General features: G+C 33.8%; 2 protein-coding genes across 3 annotated transcripts; one reads left to right on the top strand and one right to left on the bottom strand.

Annotated features, from left to right (window-relative positions):
* Positions 1–660: 660 nt before the first annotated feature.
* Positions 661–16,361, bottom strand: LOC108908001 (F-box only protein 33). Of its 2 annotated transcripts, XM_018711894.1 has the most exons (7): positions 16,247–16,361; positions 15,715–15,919; positions 12,659–12,901; positions 9,881–10,109; positions 9,541–9,816; positions 8,602–8,919; positions 661–6,636 (listed from the first exon to the last, which is right to left on the bottom strand). In XM_018711894.1, the coding sequence occupies exons 2-7, from the start codon at positions 15,915–15,917 to the stop codon at positions 6,505–6,507; spliced, it is 1,401 nt and encodes a 466-aa protein (XP_018567410.1). In that variant the 5' UTR covers positions 15,918–15,919; positions 16,247–16,361; the 3' UTR covers positions 661–6,504. The 2 variants fall into 2 exon arrangements, with proteins under 2 accessions (XP_018567410.1, XP_018567418.1); XM_018711902.1 differs by lacking the exon at positions 16,247–16,361 and having other exon boundaries at positions 12,659–12,915; positions 15,715–15,764.
* Positions 16,362–16,661: 300 nt separating this feature from the next.
* Positions 16,662–17,550, top strand: LOC108908015 (proteasome subunit beta type-2-like). Its single transcript, XM_018711915.2, has 3 exons — positions 16,662–16,839; positions 16,893–17,086; positions 17,167–17,550. The coding sequence occupies exons 1-3, from the start codon at positions 16,749–16,751 to the stop codon at positions 17,488–17,490; spliced, it is 609 nt and encodes a 202-aa protein (XP_018567431.1). The 5' UTR covers positions 16,662–16,748; the 3' UTR covers positions 17,491–17,550.
* Positions 17,551–19,272: the final 1,722 nt, after the last annotated feature.

Raw genomic sequence — 19,272 nt, 5'->3', positions numbered from 1 at the left:
CATTTAAAAAATATATGCAAGTTCACCATTGAACAAAATGGGAGAGATTACCAGATTGAGCGATTTGCCACAAATTAGACGTTTTTTGGATTGCAAAATATACTTGTAAAACTAATAAAACGCCAGTTAGAACCATATTATTCGGAATTTTTGATAACTAGAAACTTAACTGGGTCTGACGATATTTGCCAAAATAACTTTTTTAAATATCATTTCAGTAATTACATTAGTAATTTCTTTCAGCCTTGTTTATGTCTGGCAACACTGAAGGCTGCTGCTGACGCGCGCATATTGCCACTGTAGTAAACTAAAAATTACTACGTTGGGCGCCAAATTTGAAACTTCCGCTAAATGACGTCACAAAACATATTTATATTTCGTGTACGACTTACACGAGGTCAAAATGAAAAAAGAATATGGGACTCATGTTTTTTAACCCATTTCCATTCTGCGATGTTGAAAAGTTGGAGAAAACATTCTTTTGCAAGAGTACTTAGATTTAAAAGCAATTACAGTTCATTTAAATCAGAAAAATCTATAAAATTTTTAAATGTTTGAAAAGAAAAAGTTTTGAAAGTAAATTCTTGTAACAATCTCGGATTCGTCTAGGATTAATTGGGAAATAAAATTGTGGGGTATAGGATTAGATGAAACGAGTAGTGAAGTGCCAAAAAATGTATTATTAAAATTAGATTACATTTTTACAGTGAAAACAAAACTAAATTTATAACACCCAATATAAATGGATAAATATTAAATCTGACATTTTTTTTTAAACATCGAAGAAAGAACTACACTTTGTTATTACTACGCTAAAATGAAACTACATCTACGCTACTCACTAGACTACAGAACTACGGAAAAAAACAAATTTAAATTTCTTCTCTGTCAATTTTTTTTATATTATAATTATTACGAGATAAAAAACATTGGTGCTACTGTTTTTTTTATAGTGCAATCTTCAAATTCTATAACACTATAACTAACACATAATATAAATGGATTGAATTTCTAAACAAAATCGCTTCCTAAGACAAAGAGCGTGATCACGTTTAATTTTTTTTCCTCTGAAAACGCAAGAGATCCTGACAAAATTAGATTAGAAATTTAAATAACTGCAAACCTAAAGTCACTTTCCGTATTAAAACGTTAGATTTCTCTTGTAAAAAGTCAATCGAGCTGCGAAAAACTCTTTGCCGGAAGCGATCCACATTAATTTCACATCATTACAGGAAACAATAACACCAATACACTAATTGCATATGCTTTAAACGGTAGAAATACCATGACAAACTAGACACATTTAAAAAATGAATCCACTGGAGACTGCCGATAACCGCAGCCCGCTGCTATCAAATAAAGTGAATATAAAAAATATATACGATAAACAATTATAACTTAAACAAGAGTTACCGATAGTATTGTGTCGAAATAAAATTATACCAGTCGTTTGTGTAATTACACTGCCCGTATCCCTAAATCTCACTGATATCGTTTTAAGGACAGTTTTAACCTTTGAGCTTCTTTTGTTGAAGCCGCTCGAGACTGACTGTGAAACGAACTCATTGCGGGCTAAAACAAAAGAAGATCGAGCGTTGCCTCTCTTATTCTTTTATTGTCTTAGTGTTTTTTTTCGGGTCTTTCATACCTGGGGGACTCGTCGTATGTCAGAAAGTGATCGGCAACACTGGAATATTACGGAGGCCGGCGGCTCCACGTCGCCACCCCGCCTCGGGGAGACCTACATTGTAACTTATGAGCGCTTGGTAACATATGTACGCCGTTAACAATGTGTCCGTTTTTATTTTTTTCATCACAGATAGTTACATGATAAGATGGCAACTTAACGATCCAAACGTTCTAGGCTTACGAGCGTTTCTTGGGGAGAACGGAAGAGGAAGCCCTGGGAGTTCGAGTTCCGAGAGAGCGAGTGGTGTAACGCAAGGTGTTTGAGGGACGCTTAAAATTAAGCCGCCGTAATGTTTAATGGAAGAAAAATTTTTGCTAACTTCGAAAAACTATCTCTAGTTGGTGTTGCTTTGGTCCTGTACTAGATCGATGGCATATCATGATCTGGTTGTATTTCTTCCGATAAATGAAGAAAATGTATGTAAAAACGTCCCAACTACTTTCTATACCACTCAAATCAATCAAATATTACCAGATCGTAATAGGTGGTAAATTCGTAAATCTTATTAGTAAACGATTCGTTTTTATACGAGAAACTTTCAAAGACCATTTGCCAAACTTTCGTTCATATACCTATAGTTAGACAACTTAGGAATGGGAACACTAGATGGCGACACTCTCATAAAACCCCCGACAGGGCTGTACGGAATTGGCGCCATCTATACCCGTCGAAATGGACGATGTCCCGTTATCAACCAGGAAACGCTCGTAAGGATAGTTTCTACAAATTCACACATACACTATAATACATATAAAGATTTTATTTCATCAACGTTTAACGTTTTGGACTAGTTTACGAGTTACAATAGCAGGCTAAAGATTTGCTATAATCACTTGGTAGTCAGGTACGCGATCTTCTAACATTCTTATTTACATATATCTCAGTTAATCCCTTTTTGAGAGTTCTTAACGGAGCAGATATTTTGCGTCTCTTAAGATCATTCGTGCTTGCTTTGCGGTGCCAGCTAATGCCGTCGGGTGGATCGATGAGAAACTGAAGTTACTTCGGGAAGAGCACTCGATTGTTACAACGTTGACACGCAGCGCCATCTGTAGGTGGCGCTGCTGCGCCCATAACCTCAAAAATTCATTTTCGAAAGCGAATTGGCGAAAGACAGATTCTTCTCAGCGATCCACCCGTTGATCGGGGGATGGGGCATTCTTTGTGAGGTTACATCTCTATCACAGCGTGTTGGGTTGGCGAAGGCGCATTACCTGGACCGATCGAGTTTACCGATCCGAAAATACCTGCTCCCGGTTTTTATAAAATATCTAAGGAATAAATTATTTGGAATGGCTATTTTGTTCTAGATCCACATTATATTGGTCTCTTGTGGCTTAACATTAGGAACGCTGTTTGATTCGTCGTGTCACTTTGGTAATATTCGACACGTTCGATAAATTAAAATATCTCGTGCTTGTCAACGATCTTGTCGCGAATACTTAACGATAAAATAAATAAATACAGAACGAGCTTAAGTTGACAAATACAACAATAAGGGTAAAAAACGCAAAATATATAAAACGGTGTTATTAATACTTTCTCTAAATCATCGTTACTCTTTCAACAATCACAACAGACAAAAAACAAAACGGTTAAAAATGCATAACTTTATTTTTTTTAATTAAACGATGCAGGACACACACATACTCTTATTCTCTTAGATTGTTAACTTTCGGATTGTTTGTTTTTTTTTTCAGTACTTTTTTTGCCACAGATGTTTAAGTCTTTAATATTCCGTTATTGTTATTTACATCTGTCTTTTGCATCACTAGTTCGATAATATTTATCAAGTGGTTTGGCTGCAATAATCTTTGGTAAATATTACGTTACGCTATCGGTAGTTAAATCTGTTACATTCCGCATTTCTAATACTGAAAGATTTTTGGGCCCTCGCCGAACAGAATGTGGTTTATTTCTTCTAAAGATGATTAATCTATCTTTAATTCTTCCTAGATTTGCACAAACCCTACCAAAAACCAGCGTTAATCGTACTGAAAACCAACATAAAGGTACACCGAATGCCTAGCTTCACCAAAAATAGATTGACAGGTGTTCATGTGGGTTATAACCGTGATTTTCTTCTTCTAAGTTTGCGCAAACGTTACAAAAATCAACGTTATCGTACTCAAAACTAAAATAAAGATAGATTACATATCGTTTTCATGTTTAAAGTTTGCGCAAACATCATGAAAATATAACATTAATTGTACTAAAAATAAAAGTTCACTTCATTGGATAAGTTCTCGCTGTTTTCCAACAGATGGCGTTACCAGAACTGCAAGCGTGCAGTTTAAATTGATAACCCACCAAACAAGTACTATATAAGTCCATAGAAAATCCAAGAGATGGCACTGGTCGCTTAGAAAATAATTTGACAGCTGTCAGTCTCAGTTAAATTTGTTTATTTAGAAAAATGGAGAAAAGTGAGGTTCGAGCGGTGATTAAACAAACTTACATTTAAAAGGTTTAACACTGAAAGAAATCAAAGCCGAGTTGGATAAAGTTCAGTGCACATCTGCTCCTCTTCACAATTGGATAAACAAGTGTAAACCTGGCTCTACATCCACAAAAGATGAACATCGTTCAGGACGCTAAGTGACTACTCCCGAAATGATTGGCAAGTCCACAAAATAGTTAAAGCCACATACATATTGCAAGGCATTTTCAATTTTGCACAAAAAATTGGGTGTGAAAAAGGAAAACAATCACTGGAGAGTATAATGTGTCGTTATTGAACCGGTTGAGCGAAGAAATCAAGAAAAAACCTCGTTTGAAAAGGAAAAATATCTTCCACCAAGACAATGCTCGGGTGCACACCCGTGTAGTTTCGATGGCCGAAATCATGGCATTAAAGTTCGAATTATTACAACATCCACCGTATTCACCGGATTTGGCCCCCAGTGACTGTTTTTTATTTCCAAACTTAAAAAAATTGCTCGGCAGACAACGGTTCACGTCGATCGCCCAAACAGATGCTTATTTTGAGGACCTTCCGAAATCTTACTTTTTAGATGGTTTAAAAAAAAAGTTGGAGAAACGCTTCGAAAAATGTATAGAGTTAAAAGGAGATTATGTCAAAAATTTAAAAAATCTGCCTGAAGTAATATGTTTTTCTATTTTTTTCGAAGGACTTATTGAACGACCTTCGCATCCTAGCCTCAAGAGACATGTCGTGTTTCCGACGTAGAATTAAAATGCTGCTGGAAAGATGGGAAATAGTACTGGCTAGTGATCGACGATACTTTCATGGTTTTTACCAAATTTTTTCAAATGAAGCACTAATTTCCACGAAAAAACAGCAAGAACTTATTCAACATCCCGACAGATTAAAATCCTGATAATATAACCACAGTTTTCTTGTTCCAAGTTTGCACAAACGCTACACAAATTGTTAACATTTATCGCATCGAAATCTAAAATAAAGATGGACTAAATGTCTGTAATTTCACTGAAAACAGATTAACTTTAACGCAGTTACAACTACAGTTTTCCTTGTTATAAGTTTGCGCAAAAACAATAAACATTCAAGGTCGCACAAATTAATCATAAAACAAATTCAATAATCATATTGAAACTTAACAAACGCTACAAAATTCAAGGCCAATCGCCCCGAAAACTGAAATAAAGATAGATTAAAAGCAAAACTTCATTGAAAATAATTATAACAATGGTGTTCTCGTTCCGAGTTTGCGCAAACGCAACAATATTCAAAGCCAATCGCCCCGAAAACTGAAATAAAGGTAGATTAGATGTACAACTTCGTTGAAAATAATTTTAACAACGGTTTTCTGGTTTTGAGTTTGCGCAAACGCTACAATATTCAAAGTCAATCGCACCAAAAACTGAAATAAAGATAGATTAGATGTACAACTTCATTGAAAATAATTGTAACAATGGTTTTGTGGTTTCGAGTTTGCACAAACGCTACAACAATTCGAAGCCAATCGCCCCGAAAACTAAGATAAAGGTAGATTAGATGTACAACTTCGTTGAAAATAATTATAATGGTTTTGTGGTTTCAAGTTTGCGTAAACGCTACAAATTTCAAAGCCAATCGCCTCGAAAACTGAAATACAATGAGATTAGATGTATAACCTCGTTGAAGATAATTATAACAACAGTTTTCTCGTACCAAGTTTGTGCAAACACTACAAAATTCAGAGGCAATCGCCCCGAAAACTGAAATAAAGATAGATTAAATAAAACTCAACAACACCCAAGTTCCGGTGAATTTAAATGCTTAAACCACATTCTCTGATCGGCAAGACTCGTCGCTGCTCCTTTTCTCCGAGCGAAAAGTCCGTGATCTCGCAGGTACGTAGTAGTTTGTTACAAGTGGCAAAATATTATTCGCTTATTTGTGTTAACAATCGTTGTTACGTTCCGCTTGCTTTTTTTTTTCAATAAGAGTTTTACTATATCACAGATGTTTTACTTCTTATCTCTACTTTTTTTTATTTAAAAAAAAACACGTCAATCTTTGCACGTCAAGTATCTTTAAAAAAAAAATCCGCTGGAAAATGCAAAGCTCTCTCGATATTATTTCTCGGAAATAATAATTAACAAAGAATAAACGTAAAAGTAACCCCACTGACATCCGTTTAAATAATATCCGTTTTTCCTCGGCTGGCGAAAAGCAGCCGTAGGGCGAACAAAACAAAACGATGCTGTAAACGAACGGAAAAGTGACGCCCTGCATAGCCTGGTACTTGATGTTCCGCAAAACAACAATAAACAGAACAAACGTATTGAAATTTTAAAAAGTTTAAAAAAACGATGTTTAGGTTTTATTTTACAGATGTAGTACTTAACTAGTGCAAGTCTGCTAGGACTATTGGCAACAGGTATTCATCCGAATCACCATCTGTCGGGTTACAAATCACGGGATGAAGCTCGTCCTGCTGTGTCGGCTTCCAAGGCTTCTGCAAGCTCTTTGGAATGTCCTGCAATGTTCAATAGCGATACAGTCTTTAAATCCAAAAAATCTGCATCTACTCTATATTTAGCAATTTTTCAGGCAACAAAATGCTCAAGAAATTGGCCAATTTATTGGTCAAATTTAAGGCTAACAACGTAATTTTTTTCTGCAGATCAGCGATATTAATGTTTGCTAGACACTGAACGTGTAATGCTGGAAAAAAGTGTGTGCCACTAAATTTCTGTCACAACTTGTGACATAAAATGTGTCGCAATAAATGTCGCAAGTTTCTTACCTGTTTCACCTAAACTTGTTCTACTAATTTTACCAATTTTGTAACCAATAATTAGTCAATTTACTGTGTGTATTTATGTGTCAAAATGATAAAATGTAACTACAGTTGGTATCACTGAGCAAATATTAAGTCATTAAAAATCACCAAAATTGGGCAATAAATTATTTTCAATTTCTTGTCCAATTTATTGAAGCTGGAACATTTACCACAATTTATGTATAAATCAATATAATTTGACTATTTTTTGATCAATCAGAATTAGCAAATGCAAAATACGTTAAGATGAAACATTTTAAAATTTTAAAACTTCAATTTCTTCCCAATAAATTTCGCAAATTTCTCTTGAGCAATAAATTAGAATTAATTCGATCATTTTCAATTTTTTGACCGATTTATTGAAGCTGGAAAATTTACCACAATTTATGTATAAATCAATATAATTTGGCCAATTTTCTAATCAATCAAAAATAGCAATTAAGACGAAACAATTTAAAATTTTAAAACGTTAATTTCTTCCCAATAAATGTCGCAAATTTCTCACAAACTTCTTTGATTCGTGTTTTTCAAAACTTGCGACATAAAACTTGTTGCAATAAATGTCCCAAGTTTCTTACCTACTTCGCCTACACTTCTATCAATATTAGAAGTCACTAAAATTCACCAAAATTGGGCAATAAATTAGAATTAACTCAATCATTTTCAATTTCTTGACCAATTTATTGAATCTGGAACATTTACTACAATAATTTATGTATAAACGAATATAATTTGGCCAATTTTTTGATCAATCAAAAATAGCAAATGCAAAATACATTAAGAGGAAACATTTTAAAATTTTAAAACATCTATTTCTCCCCAATAAATGTCGCAAATTTCTCACAAACTTCTTTGATTCCTTTGTTGTTCAAAACTTGCGACATAAAATTTGTTACAATAAATGTCGCAAGTTTCTTACCTACTTCACCTGCACTTATATAAATATTAGAAGTCACTAAAATTCACCAAAATTGAGCAATAAATTAGAATTAACTCAATCATTTTAAATTTCTTGACCAATTTATTGAGGCTAGGAACATTTATCACAATTTATGTATAAACCAATATAATTTGGCCAATTTTTTGATCAATCAAAAATAGCAAATGCAAAATACATTAAGACGAAACATTTTAAAATTTTAAAACTTCAATTTCTTCCCAATAAATGACGCAAATTCAAAACTTGCGACATAAAATTTGTTGCAATAAATGTCGCAAGTTTCTTACCTACTTCGCCTACACTTATATAAATATTAGAAGTCACTAAAATTCACCAAAACTGGGCAATAAATTAGAATTAACTTGATCATTTTAAATTTTTTGACCAACTTATTGAAGATAGAATATTTACCACAATTTATGTATAAACCAATATAATTTGGCCAATTTTCTGATCAATCAAAAATAGCAAATGCAAAGACGAAATATTTAAAAATTTTAATGAATTTTAGCTTGAAACATCAATTTCTCCGCAATAAATGTCGCAAATTTCTTTGAAACCTGTTATTTTAACCAATTTTTTTACGTACATACCGTCCAAGTAAATGTCAGTTCAATACATTTCTGACATCCTTTTTCGAGTCACAATAACTTGGATAAAAAACAACAAATGTCGCAACTTTCTACCTCGATCCGAACAAGCGGCTAAAAAAAACTCACCAACAAAGCGTCCTCCAGATTGGGCCCCGGGTAAAAGATAATATCGTGCTCGGCTATCTCGAGATTCTTCAAGTGTTCGCCGCGGAGCCGCCCGATAGCCACCAGGTTCTCTTCCCAGTACTTGTAACCGTACAAGACGAACTCCTCCAGATTCTTGCACAGCCACGCCGCCAGGACGAAAGGGTCGGGGCTCTCGTCGAACAAGGGCTTGACGAAGATCCAACTGTTGTCGTTGTGGCTGATGGAGTCCACCCACATGATGCTGCGCAGGGTCTCCCCGTAGTGGGAGGAAAGGTTCTGAACGAGTTCCAGGTTCACCTAAGAGAGAGAAGAGAATCTTACAAAAACGCAAATTAGAGGAGCAAATTAGGTTTCCTTGTGCAAGTTTTAAATTTTTTACTTTGAGGTAATACGTTCAATTTTAAGAAAATGACACTTTTTTGTCAATATCTTTGTGTTTTGTGTCGGTATATGTAATAACACAAGTAAATAATAAAATTAAACGGGCTAAATCCAACTTTGGCCGTAAAAAAGTTAAATTTGATAAAACATTGTTCTGGATACCTACTGCTGAGTCTTGAACTCCATTACTACGTTATCGCCGTGTGAGTATTTCTGTCACATACATGATTTCTTTCATATGCCCTTGTACATAAAAATCAAGAGGCATTAGATCAGGGCTCCGTGCACGCCATGGCATCGATCTCCCTCCAGCAATTCCAGATTTAACACCTCTTGATTTTTATGTATGGTGGCATATGGAAGAAATCTTGTACGAGACCAAAAAACAAACAACAAATTATCCGCAAAGAGGAAAAACAGGACACGATACAAGAATAAAAGTTACGCTAACAAACACATTTTCATTTTTACGAGCTAAGTCAAAAATTCATCGTCGAGAAGTCAAAGAACGCAGTCGCAAAGAAAAACGTCACTTACACTCTCGCAGAAGAACACCTTGAGGTGCGACAGGGGCATGAAGCGGCGCATGACGGTCTCGTGGATGCTCTTGATGTCCTTGAAGGCGTGTATGACGGTCAGTCGGAATTCGCAAGTCGGATGGCCCCGTCGGAAATCGTCCCACGCCTTGTTCGTGGTGCCGGGGTGATTCTTCCGGACGCCATGCAGGTGTACTACTAATCTCTCTAACTGTTTAGCTGTCTCTAACTTATATAAAAATTCATCGGACAACTGGTCATAATCTATGCTTAATACCTGAAAAAAAAAAAAAAATACGAACGTACACGACACCCAAAACGGAACAAATTACGTCTCTCACCTTTAATTTGGTAAAAGGAGCGATCATTTCGGGATCGAAATATGCCACCTCGTATTTAACGGGGTCATCCTTCACGGATGCTAGTCCAAGATGAGTCACCTTCGATGGCGAAAGATTCTTTAAAATATCATCCAGAAAATAAGTTAAATCTTCTATACAACCTATACTAAACGTGCTTAGTTTCGGTAAGCAGGGCCTCAACAACTTCATTATATTCCACGGGTCATCACTGGGCATAACAAGAAAAAAGTATTAGGACATTACGTCGTAAAGACTCAACGCTTCGCGTTCCACGTCACTTTAGCGGTGACAGATATGTTAATAGATAAAGCAATAAAAATGAAATGATATATAAGGTGTAACTTTAAGTGTCCCCTCTACAACTTAAAAAATGGCAGAGTAATGAATTAAAAAAAAAACGCTAAATTTTCCCATTTTTTCGGGTTTTCTTCGTTTCTAATTATCCAATCGGATTCATTGATCTCTCGTTTTATCCGTATTTCGATTCTCTACAAATTGTCTCTGTATAGCATTTAGATTGTTTCGTTAGTTTAGGTTTTATCAGCAAAAAACTAAAAAAACAATGCATTTTTTTGCATAAAAAATTAATTAATGGTAAATTGGAGCAGAAAACATATAAGCATATATCTACGGACTGTCTTTTATATGACGGCACAGTCTGTTTGCTACTAATATTTTTGTCATCAAATCACTAATTAGTTCTATTGTTGCTCTACGTGTTAGTTTTTTTGTAATAAATAAATAGTTGAGTTATAATCAGTTTTTTTTAAGTCATGTGCAAAAGATTTATATATTTTGCATGATTTTTAATGGGTCTGATAACAAAAATCTACATGCACTTACCAAATTACATTTGAATAAACAGTTTTTAGTAACGAGCGTTACGTGGTCGAAGTTGGCTCTGACACATTGGACGTAGGGAGTAGCTTATAGCGACCAACTTAGCCTCATTTCTCAACGAGCTGTATAGCAGCTGTCAGTTTCAATAACGTTAATGACTATATAACTTTATTTTAAAGAATAATCGTGATAACAATAACAAACAATTAAAGGAGCTGCGGAAAGTGTCCCCCTCCTTGTTATAACAATAAATTAAAGCAGCTGCTGAAAGTGTCCCCCTCCTTGTTCCAAGCACTTTTCACACCTGTTCCTCAAAGAATTAAAGACATTTTCTAAGATGCTCGGGGTATTGTTAATTTCACGAATCTTGTCTATAAGTCGAGCCTGCAGATGGTTTAAATCAGGAATAGGCAGTTCAAAAATAGTGTTTTTAAGGTAAGGCCACAAAAAGAAATCACACGGCGTAATATCACATGACCTCGGTGGAAATTCATGTTCAGCATTGAGACTTATTAGTCGATTTTGGAAAACTTCCCTCAACATATTCATCGTCTCGCCTGCCGTATGTGCCCTTGCGCCATCTTGTTGAAAGTAAAAGTTTGTAATTTCGTTTTCTTCCAGCTGGTTAACAAAAGGAGCGATAATTTCTTCTCTATACCTTTGCGCAGTAAGAGTACCATTAAAAAAAATAGGTCCATAAATCCTCCTTCGATTGAGAGCACACCAAACTCCAATTTTTTGAGCGTGTAGAGGGCCCTCGACAAAAAAGTTATCTGGTTTTTCAGAAGACCACATTCTCATATTCTGTGAGTTTACGTAACCACTTAAATGAAACCAGGCTTCATCAGAAAAAAAGGTGATATTATGAAGTTCACCGTAGTTGTTTAAAAACCATTCACAAAATACAGCCCGTCGCGGAAAATCAACTTCATGAAGTTCTTGCTGACAAGTTAAACGATAGGAGAACAAACGCAAATCTTTTTTTAACACTGTGTGGCAGGTACCGACTGATACTCCCACCATTTGTGATAAAACACGTACAGAAGTTCTTGGCGCATTTTCCATTATTTGTTGGACATTTTCTTTTAATTCTTCAGTCCGCTTTTTAGGTCGGCCGCTTCCTTCTTTTCTTGTTACACTGCCCGTTTCACGAAAAACATTAACACAACGCTGAACTGCACTTTGAAAAATTTTGTACTCAACAACGCCGGGAAATTGATTTTGAAATTCTATGAAACATTCCTCAATAGAATACTTCCATATTCCATCAATCTTGCGTCCATTTCTAAAGTAGGACTCTATGATAAACACTTTTTGTTCTTGAGAAAACACCATTTTAAACGCTTTTTAAAACGAAAATATTCAAATTGATAGCGGCGATATAGCGCTTTGACAGATGACGTTTAAGTTCATTTCCTATACGCTACGCCCTACGTCAAAATTTTCAAAACCAACTTGACCATGTTTTTATTTGAACGCTCGTTATTATTACACATTTTGTGTACTACTTATCAATATGCCTGATGTGAAATGTCAACATTTTAGTTTTACAATATTTGTATAGTACAGCATTTTCTTTCATAAAGTTTAATTTTATAGTAAAATTGAAAGCAAAATTAATAAACCTTATAAAGTTACTTATTTCAGTGTTTAGCAATGTTATGGTGTGTTTGTGTGTCTTCGTCGTTAAATTTCTATGTCATATGTAAATTAGGAAACATGATTGAAAAAAATTCAGTTTTCATGAAGGAATTTGAGGAAAACAACTTATAATATGTGTTTCTGATGGTCAAAGGTAGCATGTGTATAAATATGGCCCCCGATCAAAGTTACACCTTGTAGTGACGTCACAGATGTAAGGCTTTATACTGTTAACAGTTTTAAACATACAACCCAAACATATTTGAAAATGCTTACCAGCTTCCTATAATCTTGGAGGGTACCTCAAAACGGCAATGGGTGGGTTCGACGATCAAACTCTTCAAATTATTATTTTCACTTAATAACTGCAATAAATTAATAAATTCCTCCATACATTCAATCGACAATGAGTTTAATACGATTCTTGCTTCTGTTACGAGTTTGCCGAACGTGTATATGTAAAACCTAGCTTTTTGTATATTATTTTGTTCTATTTTGAATGTCATTGTGGGCCACCATCTAAAAAGTTTACACTGATGATATTAAATTGGATATTATCAAGTTATTTTCAAGCTAGAAACCAGCAATATTTTTTTTACTTTTCTCATTCAAACCAGTTCAATAATTTTTCTATAAAATCTATCTAATCCCCACAGACAAGATTCTCAACTGTTGATATTGCAGGAAACTATACTATTCTATCGACTACATGTTCCGACTAGCACCGACTTACACCAAATTTAGATAAATTTGGAACGAATACATTGAAGATGAATTTTTCAAGACAAAACGTCTGAATCTAGTTCGGGCTGAGGCAGTACAGTATTAGGGCTCATGAGGGCTTGCAAAAAATGTAATAAAATGTTCAAGGGTGTATTTAAAAAAATGAAGTTGATGATGGTCCTGGAAAGACGAAACGTTACATATAAAAATTGATTATGCCATTCGATAGAGGGCAAATAGTTGACATGAGAAAGTGTTCTTCTTGTTTCAATATCACATCAAACAAGGCTGAAATGAAACAAAAACGAATTTCCAAAATTTCGATTTTTTTCAAATATTTCCAAAACTAAACCTGAATTCTTTAGAGGCATAATGTTAGTCCCCTGATTACGCAACTTTGCCCCCATTTAAGCTACTTCGTACCTCTTACCGTTTTCGAGATCCCTGTAGTGATAAGTAAATTTGTAGCAGCCTTTATTTTGCATACTCAGATCTCTGGTATCGAAGAATATTGTTTGAGTTCATTTGGTAAGATTTTTTAGAAAAATGTTTGAATTTGATTGAATATATTATTAAAAAGAAATTAGCAACAAGTTATCAAAAAATAACTTAACATTTTATTTAATAAGGTAAGGACTTATACAGGGCGTTTATTATGTACTTGTACAAACTTTAAAGGATTGATCTTTGACTAATTTTAAGATAAAAAGTTCATATGAACATAGAACCGCAACGGCTTGGTTCTTGATATAGAGCGTTCAAAAAAAAATTTTTGTTTCAGCAATTATTGTAAATGGTATTAACTTATTTGTAAAAGTAGTTTAGTCTTAGACTTTTAAATGATCTAAGTTTGTCACATCGCAATACAATCAACAAAAGACATATTTTTTGACTTGTTTTTCAAAAACTCTTAACGATTCAACTTTCAAAATTCCAAGGCAAGTTTAACTTTAAACCCGTTTTTTTACCAAAAGGGCTGTTGTACGTAAAATTTAATGGAAAATAGGTATGTTCAGTCAAAAATGACATACATTAAACAAAAAACTAAGTAAATATTTGAGTCTCTCATCATCAATATGCCCAGTTTCCCGAGTTTGTCATATTGCCATGTTATTGAACAAAAATATACTCAAAACACCAAACCAAAATTTTTTTTAAACGCTCCGTATCTCAAGGACCAAGCCGTTGCGGACGCATGTTCAGTGAATTTTTTATTTTAAAATTAGTCAAAGATTCACCCTTTAAAGTTTGTACAAGTACTTAATAAACACCCTGTATTTCATTTAGAAAAAAAAGATGCTTACATTCACTAAAACACTGAATGGTATCTCAAAGTAATAATGGGACCTTGAGAACGCAAGTCACGGTATATTTCACAAACTTGTTTTAGCAGAGGAAAAGTAAACACATATCATACATAAAGGAATTTGTATTAAAAGTATGTGAAAGTTTTAATATCATATATATCAGTCAACAACTTTAATCGCTTATACTTTATTTAATTTAATTTTACTGTAATCAACAATAATATGCAACACGTAGGAAATTTTTTTTCTGATTATACTGAAGGTGATTTATCTATAAACAAACAAACATATAGGTACTTAAAATTTTATTACATCAAACTATGGTATGAATTTATCTAATTGTGTATATAGAACCTGACAAGCAGTAGAATTATTTATAACATTAATATGCAAAACTATTCCAAGCAAAATGTCACGAGATCTTGCAACAGTTTCATTCTTATCAGATGCTTTTTGAAATTCCTTTAACCAGTTACATTTTATTTCAATTTTACAAAAGGAAATTTACCTCTTTACACATTTATAATATCTGCAGTTTATATAATTGAATATAACTGAACATTGTTTTACAGAAAGAATGACACGTAGAAATCTACAAAAACACAACACTTATATACCAAAAATGTCTTTACATTCAAAAGTAACAAGTAACAAATACGTACAGAATAAATAAATAATTAAGTTTGATCCAACTTATTACATTTTTGCCACTACATCGTTCTTACATAAGAGTTATATAAGATTTTATTATTCAATACAGATATTATCAGTATTGTTGTTGAAAGTAGTGAGTAATTAGCAGCAACGGAAATAGTTTTAACTGTCCTCAACTATCTGAACTCGTTCAAACCTTTTTTTTAAGACACCTTGTATTTCAATAGTTTTATATTTATTTATATTGTCAATAAGCAACTTTATCATAAATAAAATGTTATTTTTGTTGCGAAGTGTGTTTACTTTTCCAAAAAAATATATAAATCAAAGGTAATATTATTTTGGCACAGTCACAAAAGTTCAAACGTACAAAAAATAAGGTCAAAAAATTGCATTGCAGTAAATACTATTGATTTCAAAATATTTCGTAAGATAAACGTTTAACAAATAAAATTTTCCAGTATGCTAGCTCTTATGTATCTACATTATTAAATATGTGTGCTAATAAATGTTAAATCACTTAAATTATTTATTTATTAAATGTTAAATAAATATGACTACATCCTTGTCAAAAAAGAAACAGTACCTAAATGAAAACACGGTGATTCGAAAAGGCCCACGATAAAAAATTAGAATCCAGGTACTCACTTTGGGTGAAACAAATTCTGCCTCCAGTGCTTGCAAACGGCAGACGCATTTTTTCTGTCTTCCTTATTTAACAAGTCAAAAATATCATGTAACAATACTGAGGGTAAATGGGCCCAATATGATGTGGAAATTGCTTCTTCTGAGGTTTTTGATTTCTTTGCTTTTGGGCAATCTCCGAAAGACGAGGAACTGTCGGAACCCATATCTGGTAAAAAATAAATAAAATGACAAAAAAACGTTTAAAAATAAGACACGGAATTTTACCAATGTTTTTGCGTTTCATTTTAGTACAACAGTTGTATGGACGTAAAAGAGGTGCAATCAGCGCTGTTACAAGTTACTTACAAAAAACGAAAGGGATTTTTCGAATGAATATGAAAAATGTATAGTGAAATTGCCAAAAAATATTGCATTTTTTAGCGAATGACAAATGAAAGTTTTTGCTGAAGGACACACACTACAAGACAAATTTTACTGTGATGCCTACTAAATTAATCAAATGCAAGTCTGGATAAGATATAAAACGACTCACCTAAATTACATCTGCATTAGTCGTTGATTTAAAATAAAATTATTAAGTTGCAGAGGAGAATTTTTACATATGTTTCACCACTGTGACAGATTTTAGCAAAGTGCGCAAAGAGAAAACAAACCCGTGGAATGAAAAACATTGAATTGTCGAACGAGTGGGAAACAAGGCAACGTTGGATCATTGTCAGAAATTATTTTTCAATTTTATTCGCTTATAAATTTTAATGTTCACTATCGTAAGTGTTTAAAAATACTTTTATATAATCGTTGACTGCAATGCACAATAAAACAAGTTTTGATACATTAATACATTTTTTTAATATATCCGCTTTTAATTAGAAACTATGAAAAATAATTGATATGGCAACACGGCGCGTTTGCGCATTTCTAACCTAACAGATGAGTTGAAATTTTATGACAATCCAGGTTTCTATAAACTTAACCTGTACAGAGTAATATTTCATTACAAAGCATCTTTTCCATTATAGATTTAATAATTCGCAATGGAGTGTCTAATAGGAATTAAATTTAATGATTTCGTTATAATTGCTGCTGATATGACCAGTTCCCAGAGCATTATTGTGATGAAAACAGGTAAATTTGCTGGAAATTAACACCATCCTTTTACTTTATTCAGTACATTTCAGATGAAAATAAACTGTATAAATTGTCCAACAAACTTGTTATGGCGGTGTCTGGTGAGTCTGGAGATACGACTCAATTTGCAGAGTACATAGCGAAGAACATACAGCTATACAAAATGAGGAATACTTACGAATTGAGTCCCCAAGAGGCAGCAAATTTCACACGTCGAAATTTAGCTGACACACTGCGTACCAGGGTAAGTTTAATTCCATATATCATTTCTATATATTTAATACTATGATGGATATCAATTCAGAAACGGTGTAACATTTTTAGTCTCCATATCACGTAAATCTGCTGTTGGCTGGATACGACGAGAAAGATGGGCCTCAACTGTACTATCTAGATTACTTAGCATCATCTGCCAAAGTTGATTACGCTGCCCACGGTTATGGTGGATATTTCTCCCTGTCGATAATGGACCGCAATTATTTGAAAAGCTTAAGCAGAGACCAGGGTTATAACCTCTTAAGAAAGTGTGTACAGGAGGTCCACAAGAGACTTGCTATTAATTTACTCAATTTTAAAGTGCAGGTCATCGATAAGGACGGTATCCATGATATGCCCAATATTACTCTAGCTAACTTAAATGAAAATTAATTTTTATATTATTTTTTAAGTATTTCTTACGATTATAATTTAAATAAAAATGAAAATTATTTCGTATTATTTTATTATGATTTACGTATACAAATTTATGAAGTTCGTTGAAAAAATTTACAAGATGAGTGGCAACAAATATTTTAAAATCTAAATGGATTTTTTTACCAGCTTGTGGAAACCTCAGATTTAGGTGCAATATTTTCAACCTCTTAGCTGCAATTTAATTTTTATGGAGAAATAAATTATTTTAATATAAAAAATAATTAAGCACATGAGAGTAGAATAAAATCATATAAAGACTACAGTACAGATCATACAGAAAAAAAGTACTTCGTGTTTTGTTTCGTGGATAAATCATTTTTATTCCGGAGAATGGAATAATCACAAAATAGAAAATAACAGGGTATACGGTGACCTCTATGACCTTAATCTTAAACTATTCCTATAGGGAACATAAGTAGTTTCCTGTTTGATTATATCAACCGTTGATTAAAACCAGTCAACGATTTCAACGTTGATAGCGCTATTATTCCATGGTTAGAAATTGGCTTCAATGATTTGGAGCGCCAGAAGAAAGGGCCCTAGCCGGTAGGGCCCAGCCAGGACAAAAGGAGGTCCCACAAAGCGCCTACACCGGCCGCATTTACGGTCGGGGTAGGCGATGGATGGGGCCCACCTACGAAGGCTGTCCAGGCCTACACGAGATGAGGCAGGATAAAGAGGGATAATCCCCCTCGATCCCAAATCATTAAGGCCAATTTCCAGCCATGGAACAATGGCATGAATTGCCCACAGACTTCTAATATGGAAGTCTGTGGAATTTCCCATTTGTGAAATTAGTTTGTACTTAAAGAAAGCAGATAAAATATAAACAAACCCTCGAGTTTTTCGCAAAACGGTGGTATTCACTTAGAAGTCTGTATATTCTCTTTATTTAAAGTTAATCACATCTTTAAGAAAATAGTTTAGCTTTTAAAAAAAATAATAACGCTGTAAGTAATACTTACATTTTGCAATGTATCTAAAAGTAAGCCTGACGAGATTTCATTCCTTCTTTTATAGGTATTTCGAGATAAAAAATACTTTTTGGAACTGTAATAGAGTCATATAAACTGTATATCACGAAGTAATTTATTATTCTGTATACAAAATAGGTAATTACTAGTTTTTTTCTGTGAATCGATCAGTTGATAGGGCCTATTAGGTGCTTATTTTCTTGAAAATTTAGTTGTTTAAAGGATAAGTGGCGTCATTCAGTTTAATTCAAAGGTAACGGTTGCTAAAATCCGAGCACGCCCTTGGTTATGTATTTAGTGTTTCTGAACGAACTCATTTATTGATTAGTGACGTCATCATAGCGAGCCCTATGCGGGAAATTCAAACTTCGATATTGAAAAATCCCAATTTTTCGTATAGGATACTAATAAAATATTAAAGTGTACATGTTTTCTACAGGGTGTACACTAGATTTTAACCCAAACGTTTTCTGTGTATTTTTTTGCTTTCTAGGTAGATTCGACAAATTTTTCAGGCAACGTTTTATATTTCCATTAATCAAATTTTTTGTCTCTATCTCCTGCGCAAATATTATCAAATCATTATACCGAGTGTCCCGAAATTAATGCAATAAAATTTGGTCACAGATTCTTAAGACAAATTTAGGGGATCCGTATTTTTTATTTTTGTGAAGTGCCCCCTTCTTTCGGAGTTACAGCCCCCTGAAATCCGCCTCTAATTGTAAAATAGTAGTGTTTTTTTATATCTCACAACCCTGTTATA

The sequence above is a fragment of the Anoplophora glabripennis genome, unplaced genomic scaffold (genome assembly GCF_000390285.2).
Source record: "Anoplophora glabripennis isolate ALB-LARVAE unplaced genomic scaffold, Agla_2.0 scaffold11, whole genome shotgun sequence".
Classification (NCBI taxonomy): Eukaryota; Metazoa; Arthropoda; class Insecta; order Coleoptera; family Cerambycidae; genus Anoplophora; species Anoplophora glabripennis.
The sequence above is the reverse complement of the archived record's forward strand: the minus strand, read 5'-3'. Positions and strand labels throughout refer to the sequence as shown.